At 38.3% G+C, this 13,372-nt stretch overlaps 1 protein-coding gene across 2 annotated transcripts; it reads left to right on the plus strand.

Moving 5' to 3' along the window:
* The first annotated feature begins 308 nt into the window (after positions 1–308).
* aqp10.L (aquaporin 10 L homeolog) lies at positions 309–12,105 on the plus strand. Of its 2 annotated transcripts, none has more exons than XM_041573749.1 (7): positions 309–498; positions 1,367–1,545; positions 9,829–9,955; positions 10,040–10,177; positions 10,532–10,650; positions 11,281–11,498; positions 11,678–12,105. In XM_041573749.1, the coding sequence occupies exons 2-7, from the start codon at positions 1,369–1,371 to the stop codon at positions 11,889–11,891; spliced, it is 993 nt and encodes a 330-aa protein (XP_041429683.1). In that variant the 5' UTR covers positions 309–498; positions 1,367–1,368; the 3' UTR covers positions 11,892–12,105. The 2 variants fall into 2 exon arrangements, with proteins under 2 accessions (XP_041429683.1, XP_041429684.1); XM_041573750.1 differs by having other exon boundaries at positions 309–493.
* Positions 12,106–13,372: the final 1,267 nt, after the last annotated feature.

Genomic DNA, 13,372 nt, shown 5'->3' on the forward strand with positions numbered 1-13,372 from the left:
TCCAGTTTTTTGTATATTGACCAGATACCTGTAAGTAAGGACCTAGCCTACAATCTAACTGTTCAATGCCATGTGTGCCTTCACTAAACTTTTGTTATGACAGCACTGATCCAGTATAATCTTCAGAGAACTTTCTTCTGCGTTCAGTTTCCTATCTTTCTTTTCTGCATGACTGAGATCTGACATTTCCTTTTGGCCCCAAATAAGGACACATTCTGATGCTCACCCAAGTGTAAAGTTTTGTTCAGGGGACAAGGTGCAGTCAATAAGGACAACAAAGCTTTGGGCCAAGCAAAACTCAGACAGACAACCCCAAAGGCTACGAATAGATATAGATCACTGAGATTTTGATCACAGCAAATTTCTTTAAAGGAAGAACAATGAACAAAATTGGATACAGAATGAACGTCCAATAGACTTTGAGTAGATCTGTGGACAGCAGAGAGACACCTTGATGGAACCAGCTTGGCCAAATCTTTGACAAGAACATCATGTAAGGTGCAGTATTATTTATTACAAATAGAGAAGCTTGAGAAAGAGTACATCAGTGTCATTCCATGTGATATTTTATTCTTTTCCACTGAACATATCCCCTAATAGCTTAGGGTTTTCCATTGGGTGCCCTTGGCATCTCGAAAGTGTTGGACACTTGGCAGCATATATTAAAGGTTATATGAAAAGATCCTAAGAAGAAGGTAGAACATGTTTTCTTCCCTTAGATACTCCATAAAGCCCAGTTTGAAAGTCAATAAAAGATTTGGGACGACAACACTTACAGAATGTTTGCAGAAATCACTGCTCAAGAGATCTGTTGACTTTTCCATGTCCATAATAATCACATGAAATTAAACAGATAAGATTTATTATTGGTTATTAATATACTGTAATGAATCTGAAATTGTTCAAAGGTCTCCAGCATGTACTTAAAGAAGCAGAGGTCAACACTAATGACTTCATTTTAATTAGTTATTATAATATTATAAGCAAGAGACCAATACCCGTGTAATAAAGTGTTTTTCAGAATAATAGAAATCTTATGAGATCTACAGGCTCAAAAGACACACTGAAGACCACGGAACACTATGGCACGGGTTGGCATCCAATGTGAGGAGCAATAATGTATGAAGAGAATGTTCCATAAAGCAGAGAGTAGGGATATCTCTAAGAGAATATAAGAAGAACATAGATAATATTTTGACTGGACAGGCAGGGGGCTCAGATTATACTGCCTTGGGGATGTCTCTCAGCCTACGTCTCACCAAGATGACTTTGGTATCTGAGTTGTTGTTTATTAATTATGATGACTCCAGGGAGATAACATTATCAGCATTTTATTGAGTGATTTTCTTATCTCTTTAAATGCTAGGAATGCCTAGACTTTATATAAGGAGCAGGTATCTGCACCCAAACTCTTTCTTCTGCATCTGGCGCCTGTCTGGGATGGCATGGTGGCGCACTCGGCAGGATCTGCGGAAATGGCTGAGGCTGAGGAACCCCCTGGCTCGGGAATGTCTGGCTGAATTCCTTGGGGTGTTTGTGCTGATTGTGAGTAAAGAAGAATCCTTTATGGGTAATCAGAGCAACATCAAAAGGTAGTGATACAGATGGGATGTGACTGGAGTGTAAGTGGCAACACAATAAAAATTGTGGGAGCAAGGCCTCGGGGCAGCAATATATGGGGCTGGCAGAATATTACCCTTATGGCCCGAGAGTTCCTAAACTGTGGAGCTGCCTCCTCCTAGAGACAATAACAGAGTGACTGTTACCCCAATGTTTCTATATATCTTTAACCTTGTTATGAGCTAAGGGGGCCCAGTCTGAAGGTCAGTTAGGGGGAGATTTGGGGTGAGTGCTTATTTGTACCCTGGGTACCCCTGGAACTATAGCAGGGTGACTGTTACCCCAATGTTTCTATATATCTGTAACCTTGTTATGAGCTAAGGGGACCCAGTCTGAAGGCCAGTTAGGGGGAGATTTGGGATGAGTGTTTATTTGTACCCTGGGTACCCCTGGAACTATAGCAGGGTGACACCCCAATGTTTCTATATATCTGTAACCTTGTTATGAGCTAAGGGGACCCAGTCTGAAGGTCAGTTAGGGGGAGATTTGGGGTGAGTGCTTATTTGTGCCCTGTGTACCCCTGGAACTATAACAGGGTGACACCCCAATGTTTCTATATATCTGTAACCTTGTTATGAGCAAAGGGGACCCAGTCTGAAGGCCAGTTAGGGGGAGATTTGGGGTGAGTGTTTATTTGTACCCTGGGTACCCCTGGAACTATAGCAGGGTGACACCCCAATGTTTCTATATATCTGTAACCTTGTTATGAGCTAAGGGGGCCCAGTCTGAAGGTCAGTTAGGAGGAGATTTGGGGTGAGTGCTTATTTGTGCCCTGGGTACCCCTGGAACTATAACAGGGTGACTGTTACCCCAATGTTTCTATTTATCTGTAACCTTGTTATGAGCTAAGGGGACCCAGTCTGAAGGCCAGTTAGGGGGAGATTTGGGGTGATTGCTTATTTGTGTCCTTTGTATAACAGTCCCCCTGCTCTATTTCCAGGGGTACCCAGGGAATCAGTCCAGTCGCTTGCAGTAACCCTGTATCTTGGTGCTCCATCTTGGCCTCACTTTAATCACGACCCCCTTCCCCTAAAGAATTAAAGACGAGAAATCTGTGCCGGGCTAAATAGATTCACTTCTGCTTTTGCCTCTTCTGAATCCCAGTCTTGTTCTTTCAAATCCTGTTTTCACAACCATATGGTTTCCAAGTACAATTAACAGTTGAACATTCATCATCGTCATCATCATTAGCCCAGCACAAACACAGAAAGCTGAGTGCAGGGCCTGAGTAAGGGTGGCGCCCCCACATATGAACATGAGAACTTACAGCTGTCCTTGAGTGACATGGTTATAGGGCAGATCAATGGAAGGGGACAGTTTCCACAATCCCCATGTATTCTCTAAACATATATAATAAATGTAACACAAAGGGTCTCATTCACCATCTGGGTACAATGTGCCAGGCCAGTCCCTGGATAAAAATTTTGCTACAGGTTCATTTACCCTTTTATTTTCTCACTTGCCTAAAAGCCATCCTTGTAGCCAACTAATGTATCTGCTCTTCTCTGTACTTTCTCTATTTCATTACTGTCCCTTATATATTTATATATAGTGATGATATTCCCTTATATATTTATATATAGTGATCATATCCCCCTTATATATTTATATATAGTGATCATATCCCCTTATATATGTATATATAGTGATCATATCCCCCTTATATATTTATATATAGTGATCATATCCCCTTATATATTTATATATAGTGATGATATTCCCTTATATATTTATATATAGTGATCTCATATCCCCTTATATATTTATATATAGTGATCATATCCCCCTTATATATTTATATATAGTGATCATATCCCCTTATATATTTATATATAGTGATCATATCCCCCTTATATATTTATATATAGTGATCATATCCCCCTTATATATTTATATATAGTGATCATATCCCCCTTATATATTTATATATAGAGATCATATCCCCTTATATATTGATATATAGTGATCATATCCCCCTTATATATTTATATATAGTGATCATATCCCCCTTATATATTTATATATAGTGATCATATCTCCTTATATATTTATATATAATGATCATATCCCCTTATATATTTATATATAGTGATCATATCCCCCTTATATATTTATATATAGTGATCATATCCTCTTATATATTTATCCATGGGGAAGTCAGCACTCACGTAACATGGTATAAGCGTGCCTGGGTGCAGTGTCCAAAATATTTAGAATTACAATTCAACAAAGAAGGTCCGCACTCTCAGGTCTTAAAAATCAAATATGGTTTATTTTAAAAAGACTAACGTTTCGGCCTCTCCGAGGCCTTTCTCAAAGTACAGACAGGTATACAATGAAAGCCTTAAATACCCTAGGAGGCGGGAAAGGCTAATTGACTGACTGCATCATCATCATCATCATCATTATGCGTCAAGTACTATAGTTGTTAAGATTCACATATATAACACATTAAAATTCCTAACACTTTTATGTTAAAACCCCAATTCAACTGGATAAAGAGATAAAAACATACTATGTAACAGTATTATTTGTAACTACTTGCTTTGCACCACACCATCAAACTGGCTATATTGTCAAGGTTAAGGTTACATAGTAAAATATTCGAGTGTGGATGAAAGGTCTGAATATCAAAATGCCCCAAATGCAATATATAAAGATACATAGAAAAGTATACAGCATGAAGCATAAAGCCTAAAACATGTCTATGATTATGATCCCTCAAACAACTCAGATGTCAGTACTATATCTAGACTACTGGTGCCCAGACCCACCCCTTGTCAATAAACTACAAATTAACCCATTAGTAATATGTCATAATTATATTGTGTAGGTACTTATAGAAACACCCATCTACCCACCGGTGATAGTGTGTATATAACCCTAAAGTGGCTCAAATACTTGTTATATAACCCCTTGTGCTGGGAGTATTAACCCTCAGTGTAACAACTGCTCCCATTCTCAATCAATCTCAATAAATCTTATGAGTGACCATATATACTGAAAAATAAGTACTAATATTTTATATATCATCTAGAAGTATATCTAGTTAAATATTCAAAAGCAATAAATACATAAAGAGGACATTATCTATAAAAATTGAAAAGATACTAAAAAATAAAAAATGAAAAGATACAAAAAATATAAAATAAAAACGGAAAACAAATCAAAACAATCCCAAAATAAAGACATCCCAAAGTTTGTGAGACATATTAATCAGTCGTAATATTCATATAATTAAAAGCCCATCTAGTAAACATGGATAAAGTCAACTGTGTAGTCAAAGTTTGTGACTTGCACTTATGGGCGCCGGGGCTGTAGTAGTTCCAAGGGCAGGCTTTAACTCATAGACTCGTTACCATTTAGCAGATCGAACAGTAAACACACATCGGTTCGTGTCTCACGGAGCTAAGAGCGGACCTCCCGTAGTGCAAGGACAGCTCCGCCCCTATCTGCCCACAACACAGAGCCCGACCGCCGGGAGGCAGCAGTAAGATGTAGCCCCCCCGCACAGAGACAGTCGGGACCAGGAATAGTAATATTTTTTATTTTTTGACATTTTTTACATCTATGAAAGCTGTTACCAGGATTGGCGTTGCAAGGCCAGCATTGGGACTGACGTTTTCACCCCTTCTCTTTGAGGTCTGTAATGGTCTGTATGCGGGGGAAATAGTCAAGGCCAATAAAGATGGCCGACTTGCTGGACGCTATGATGATAAACCCCCCCTTACATGACTCCCTTTGCATGTAAAGATTTTAATCAGCGACCGCAGATGATACATACAGCATGAATGTCTGTTATTGAAGACACGAGGATTCAAGCCACATGAATTGACCCTCGGATACAGATCTGCACGACCCGCTATATGGATGGTGTTACAACAAGAATCACCGCACACATGGCGTTTGTAGCCATGAAAATTGCTTCACAGTTACGGATCGACACAACCCGTCACAGCACTGCGTCCACACAATGGCGCGTGAGTATGTGAAAATCGGAAGTTGGTGATCGTTGGCGAGTTCGGTTTTTACTATTCCTGGTCCCGACTGTCTCTGTGCGGGGGGGCTACATCTTACTGCTGCCTCCCGGCGGTCGGGCTCTGTGTTGTGGGCAGATAGGGGCGGAGCTGTCCTTGCACTACGGGAGGTCCGCTCCTAGCTCCGTGAGACACGAACCGATGTGTGTTTACTGTTCGATCTGCTAAATGGTAACGAGTCTATGAGTTAAAGCCTGCCCTTGGAACTACTACAGCCCCGGCGCCCATAAGTGCAAGTCACAAACTTTGACTACACAGTTGACTTTATCCATGTTTACTAGATGGGCTTTTAATTATATGAATATTACGACTGATTAATATGTCTCACAAACTTTGGGATGTCTTTATTTTGGGATTGTTTTGATTTGTTTTCCGTTTTTATTTTATATTTTTTGTATCTTTTCATTTTTTATTTTTTAGTATCTTTTCAATTTTTATAGATAATGTCCTCTTTATGTATTTATTGCTTTTGAATATTTAACTAGATATACTTCTAGATGATATATAAAATATTAGTACTTATTTTTCAGTATATATGGTCACTCATAAGATTTATTGAGATTGATTGAGAATGGGAGCAGTTGTTACACTGAGGGTTAATACTCCCAGCACAAGGGGTTATATAACAAGTATTTGAGCCACTTTAGGGTTATATACACACTATCACCGGTGGGTAGATGGGTGTTTCTATAAGTACCTACACAATATAATTATGACATATTACTAATGGGTTAATTTGTAGTTTATTGACAAGGGGTGGGTCTGGGCACCAGTAGTCTAGATATAGTACTGACATCTGAGTTGTTTGAGGGATCATAATCATAGACATGTTTTAGGCTTTATGCTTCATGCTGTATACTTTTCTATGTATCTTTATATATTGCATTTGGGGCATTTTGATATTCAGACCTTTCATCCACACTCGAATATTTTACTATGTAACCTTAACCTTGACAATATAGCCAGTTTGATGGTGTGGTGCAAAGCAAGTAGTTACAAATAATACTGTTACATAGTATGTTTTTATCTCTTTATCCAGTTGAATTGGGGTTTTAACATAAAAGTGTTAGGAATTTTAATGTGTTATATATGTGAATCTTAACAACTATAGTACTTGACGCATAATGATGATGATGATGATGATGCAGTCAGTCAATTAGCCTTTCCCGCCTCCTAGGGTATTTAAGGCTTTCATTGTATACCTGTCTGTACTTTGAGAAAGGCCTCGGAGAGGCCGAAACGTTAGTCTTTTTAAAATAAACCATATTTGATTTTTAAGACCTGAGAGTGCGGACCTTCTTTGTTGAATTGTAACTCTTATATATTTATATATAGTGATCATATCCCCTTATATATTTATATATAGTGATCATATCCCCCTTATATATTTATATATAATGATCATATCCCCTTATATATTTATATATAGTGATCATATCCCCTTATATATTTATATATAGTGATCATATCCCTTATATATTTATATATAGTGATCATATCCCCCTTATATATTTATATATAGTGATCATATCCCCTTATATATTTATATATAGTGATCATATCCCCCTTATATATTTATATATAGTGATCATATCCCCTTATATATTTATATATAGTGATCATATCCCCCTTATATATTTATATATAGTGATCATATCCCCTTATATATTTATATATAGTGATCATATCCCCTTATATATTTATATAGTGATCATATTCCCTTATAGATTTATATATCGTGATCATATCTCCTTATATATTTATATATCGTGATCATATCTCCTTATATATTTATATATAGTGCTCATATCTCCCTTATATATTTATATATAGTGATCATATCCCCCATATATATTTATATATAGTGATCATATCCCCCATATATATTTATATATAGTGATCATATCCCCCTTATATATTTATATATAGTGATTATATCCCCTTATATATTTATATATAGTGATCATATCCCCTTATATATTTATATATCGTGATCATATCTCCTTATATATTTATATATTGTGATCATATCTCCCTTATATATTTATATATAGTGATCATATCCCCCTTATATATTAATATATAGTGATCATATCCCCTTATATATTTATATATAGTGATCATATCCCCTTATATATTTATATATCGTGATCATATCTCCTTATATATTTATATATATAGTGATCATATCTCCCTTATATATTTATATATAGTGATCATATCCCCTTATATATTTATATATAGTGATCATATCCCCCTTATATATTTATATATAGTGATCATATCCCCTTATATATTTATATATAGTGATCAAATCCCCTTATATATTTATATATAGTGCTCATATCCCCTTATATATTTATATATCGTGATCATATCTCCTTATAGATTTATATATCGTGATCATATCTCCTTATATATTTATATATAGTGATCATATCTCCTTATATATTTATATATAGTGATCATATCCCCCCTTATATATTTATATATAGTGATCATATCCCCCATATATATTTATATATAGTGATCATATCCCCCTTATATATTTATATATAGTGATTATATCCCCTTATATATTTATATATAGTGATCATATCCCCCTTATATATTTATAAATAGTGATCATATCCCCTTATATATTTATATATAGTGATCATATCCCCCTTATATATTTATATATAGTGATCATATCCCCCTTATATATTTATATATAGTGATCATATCCCCTTATATATTTATATATAGTGATCATATCCCCTTATATATTTATATAGTGATCATATTCCCTTATAGATTTATATATCGTGATCATATCTCCTTATATATTTATATATCGTGATCATATCTCCTTATATATTTATATATAGTGCTCATATCTCCCTTATATATTTATATATAGTGATCATATCCCCCATATATATTTATATATAGTGATCATATCCCCCATATATATTTATATATAGTGATCATATCCCCCTTATATATTTATATATAGTGATTATATCCCCTTATATATTTATATATAGTGATCATATCCCCCTTATATATTTATAAATAGTGATCATATCCCCCTTATATATTTATATATAGTGATCATATCCCCCTTATATATTTATATATAGTGATCATATCCCCCTTATATATTTATATATAGTGATCATATCCCCTTATATATTTATATATAGTGATCATATCCCCTTATATATTTATATATAGTTATCATATCCCCTTATATATTTATATATAGTGATTATATCCCCCTTATATATTTATATATAGTGATCATATCCCCCTTATATATTTATATATAGTGATCATTTCCCCCTTATATATAGTGATCATATCCCTCTTATATATTTATATATAGTGATCATACCCCCTTATATATTTATATATAGTGATCATATCCCCTTATATATTTATATATAATGATCATATCCCCTTATATATTTATATATAGTGATCATATCCCCCTTATATATTTATATATAGTGATCATATCCCCCTTATATATTTATATATAGTGATCATATCCCCCTTAACTGTCTCTTCTCCAGTGTAACAATCCCAACTTGTCTTTCCCCATAACTGATCCCTTCCATTCCCTTTATCAACTTAGTTGCTCTTCTCTGTACTTTCTCTATTTCATTACTGCTCCCCCCATATATTAATAAAGTTAAAATAAGGAGATTTGTCTGCTGGAAAGAACTAGGAGAAGGAATATGAAGTATAGAATGTTGCCAATAAATCACAGAGGGACAAAAGAGAAAGTAACAACTTTTATGGAAACTCCCTTCTCACAAATCACCAAAAAAAAGGCGTATGGCTGCACTTACAGGTTATTGTGGCCTAAAGATATTTTAGAGGACCTTTGTCACCTCTCCTCAACTATTATGCTAGGATACAAAACCTATATTCTGCACAAAGAACAGATCCACCATCTCAGATTGGCTGAGCCCTCATTTTAATCAGCCACAAACACTTTTGATAACCAGGCACTTCATTCAACCAGAGAGTAGATTGTGTAAGGACTGAGGTAGGGTTGGTTCTAGTTGAGATCTGTTGGGTTGGGGTGAATCATGGGCAGAGAAGAAGGATAGTGGTGGACAGGAGAGCACTGAGCATAGAAACACAACTGGAAACTTCTCATCTTTTCTGATCTTCTCAGTTAATCACTGTGGCAGCAACTGCTCAAGGGGTCACCAGCAATGAGACTAAGGGCAACTTCTTCTGCATGTACCTGGCAGGGGCTATTGCGGTGGTTCTGGCCATACACGTATCTGGGGGAGTGTCAGGTAAGGAGCTGGGGTCATCTCACCTGGCTATATCAAGATTTCAGTGGCAATTAGTAGACTAATGTTTATGTTTGTCTCTACTAGGAGGTCACCTGAACCCTGCCTACTCCCTCAGTATGTGCCTCCTGGGGCGCTTCCCATGGTGGAAACTTCCTCTCTACACCCTCATCCAGCTGGTGGGCTCATTCGCTGGGGCGGCAGCTGCCTTTGCCTTGTATTATGGTGAGCTCATGGTCTTCCGTAACTCAGTAGATATCTTTGTTAAAGGGGAGCAATACCCACCAACACAACTTACTGTAAAATTGCTCTTCTTTTTGTTTTCATGATATTAGCAGATTTAAATTGATAATATCATGAATGTGTCTTGGCACCTATATGCCTCACCTGCCTGCCCTCGTGAATACAGTCTTGTTGAATCCAGGCAGCACTGCATTCATGGGCCACTTCATAATTCCACAAATTCCACAGTTCTCCGATATATATTATCAAGGTCAAGGCATGTCATTGCATAGTACGGCCTTTTGGGGGACTAAGTCTGTCTTCTCTTTGAACATAGAGTGCATATTTTGTCATTAGATGCCATCCAAGACTACACTAAAGGAAACCTGACCATCTTTGGACCTAGAGAGACAGCGTCCATCTTTTGCTCTTACCCAGCCCCATACCTGAGCATTGCCAACGGCTTCCTTGACCAGGTGGGTCAGAGTGTCAGCTGTTTGGGGCACCATCTATGATTTTCTGATATCTTAGTGCTATACTATTCCTTCTGTGCATTTCTCTTTTCTGCTTTTGACCCTTGTGTAAATATAGAATTCATATATTGACATTTTCTTTCACGATACAAAATAAGTTCTCCTTTAGCGAAGAAAACTGCACAAACAACAACACTATATGTAAAGCAGCAGCTCCGGAAGGCAAAAATAGAAAATGAGGAATGTGTTGGTTAGCACAATGAGACCAGACTTAGCACATTTTCAGCACACATGGCATGACACAGTAAAGAACATAAAGGGAAACTAAACCCTTCCTATCTGTTTTTAACCACTCGCCCCCCATGCACATCACACCCTTCCTCCTTCTCCTCAATACAACTTCCAAAAGTGCTCTGTTCCCCTGTACCTACCAACCAAATGTAGAGTTGCTCTGCTGCCATGTTTACATTACTTCCAGTCTCAAGACTCCTTACTGGAGTTCCCAGAAGCTGACTGGGGGGTTTAGTTCCCCTTTAACCCTTTCCCACTGCAAGGCTTGTCTACACAGTCAAAAAGTGACTATAACTATAACTCATGGCAATAAAATATAACGGCTGTCTGCTATTGATGCAGGTGATGGGAACGGCAATGCTGTTAGTCGGTATCTTGGCTATTGTGGACTCCAAGAATAAACCGGTTCCTCAAGGCCTGGAACCTATTGTAGTAGGAATGCTTGTCTTCTCTATTGGGCTGTCAATGGGAGCAAACTGTAGTTACCCCATAAATCCTACGCGGGACCTAGGGCCGAGGCTCTTCTCTGCTGTGGCAGGTTGGGGTCTAGATGTCTTCAGGTAAGTGACATAAGCCCTGATATTATCTTGGGTGATTTCATATTAAGTGTACAGATAATACCTGAGCAAGTGTCTTTCTATTGGAGCAATAGGGAAAGTCTGGGGAATATTACATGGGAAGTACCAACTGGTTTGTTTAGTTGTGTTGGAACCAATATCTTCTCTCTCTCCTTCGGTAGAGCTGGTAACAATTGGTGGTGGGTTCCTGTTGTGGCACCATGTGTTGGTGCTGTTTTGGGTGCAATTCTCTACCAAATCTTTGTGGAAATACATCACCCACTGGCTAAAGATGAAGAGGAGTCCCCCAAAGAGAAAGAAGCCCAGCGGGGAGACATGAAGGAGGCACAAGTGTTTTCCATCAGCCTGGATAATCCCCTCTCCCACCGTCTGTGAATGGGGGTTAGTGCACAGGGTGAACATGCTGACTATGTACATACTCTAACTCTGTACTCATTGTATGAGATGGAGGCAGATCTGAAATGCCCCTTGTTCCTCTTAATTTATTTCCCTACTTTGCACAACTCAACCCTTTTCCTAACTTGCACTATATGTCTTACAGCACAAGCCATTGTAGACCCAAGTCATCAATAAAGTGTTTATTGCCACATGTTTGCTACTTGGAGATTGGGTCTGTAGAACTGAACCCAGAGCTCTAGGTGAGACCTTACCAGGGATCTATAAAGTGGTATCACTGTCTGTCCCCTGGGGATCGGGTCTGTAGAACTGAACCCAGAGCTCTAGGTGAGACCTTACCAGGGATCTATAAAGTGGTATCACTGTCTCTGTCCCCTGAGGATCGGGTCTGTAGAACTGAACCCAGAGCTCTAGGTGAGACCTTACCAGGGATCTATAAAGTGGTATCACTGTCTCTCTCGGTCCCCTGGGGATCGGGTCTGTAGAACTGAACCCAGAACTCTAGGTGAGACCTTACCAGGGATCTATAAAGTGGTATCACTGTCTCTCTCTGTCCCCTGGGGATCGGGTCTGTAGAACTGAACCCAGAGCTCTAGGTGAGACCTTACCAGGGATCTATAAAGTGGTATCACTGTCTCTCTCTGTCCCCTGGGGATCGGGTCTGTAGAAGTGAACCCAGAGCTCTAGGTGAGACCTTACCAGGGATCTATAAAGTGGTATCACTGTCTTTGTCCCCTGGGGATCGGGTCTGTAGAACTGAACCCAGAGCTCTAGGTGAGACCTTACCAGGGATCTATAAAGTGGTATCACTGTCTCTGTCCCCTGGGGATCGGGTCTGTAGAACTGAACCCAGAGCTCTAGGTGAGACCTTACCAGGGATCTATAAAGTGGTATCACTGTCTCTCTCTATCCCCTGGGGATCGGGTCTGTAGAACTGAACCCAGAGCTCTAGGTGAGACCTTACCAGGGATCTATAAAGTGGTATCACTGTCTCTATCCCCTGGGGATTGGGTCTGTCGAACTGAACCCAGAGCTCTAGGTGAGACCTTACCAGGGATCTATAAAGTGGTATAAATGTCTCTGTCCCCTGGGGATCGGGTCTGTAGAACTGAACCCAGAGCTCTAGGTGAGACCTTACCAGGGATCTATAAAGTGGTATCACTGTCTCTGTCCCCTGGGGATCGGGTCTGTAGAACTGAACCCAGAGCTCTAGATGAGACCTTACCAGGGATCTATAAAGTGGTATCACTGTCTCTGTCCCCTGGGAATGTTTTTGTCCATGCACTTAATTAGTCACAATGTGAATGTCAGTGGCACTGATTGGGAGAGATGTTTGGAATTAAGTGAGCCTCCCCCTCTTAACACTATTTAAGGATTGTTTATTACACGTTTTTGTAAGCTTGATAGAGGGCTGGAAAAGCTCAAAACGTCGCTTAGCTTGAGGCACGAATAAAGCAACA

The sequence above is a fragment of the Xenopus laevis genome, chromosome 8L (genome assembly GCF_017654675.1).
Source record: "Xenopus laevis strain J_2021 chromosome 8L, Xenopus_laevis_v10.1, whole genome shotgun sequence".
Lineage (NCBI taxonomy): Eukaryota > Metazoa > Chordata > Amphibia > Anura > Pipidae > Xenopus > Xenopus laevis.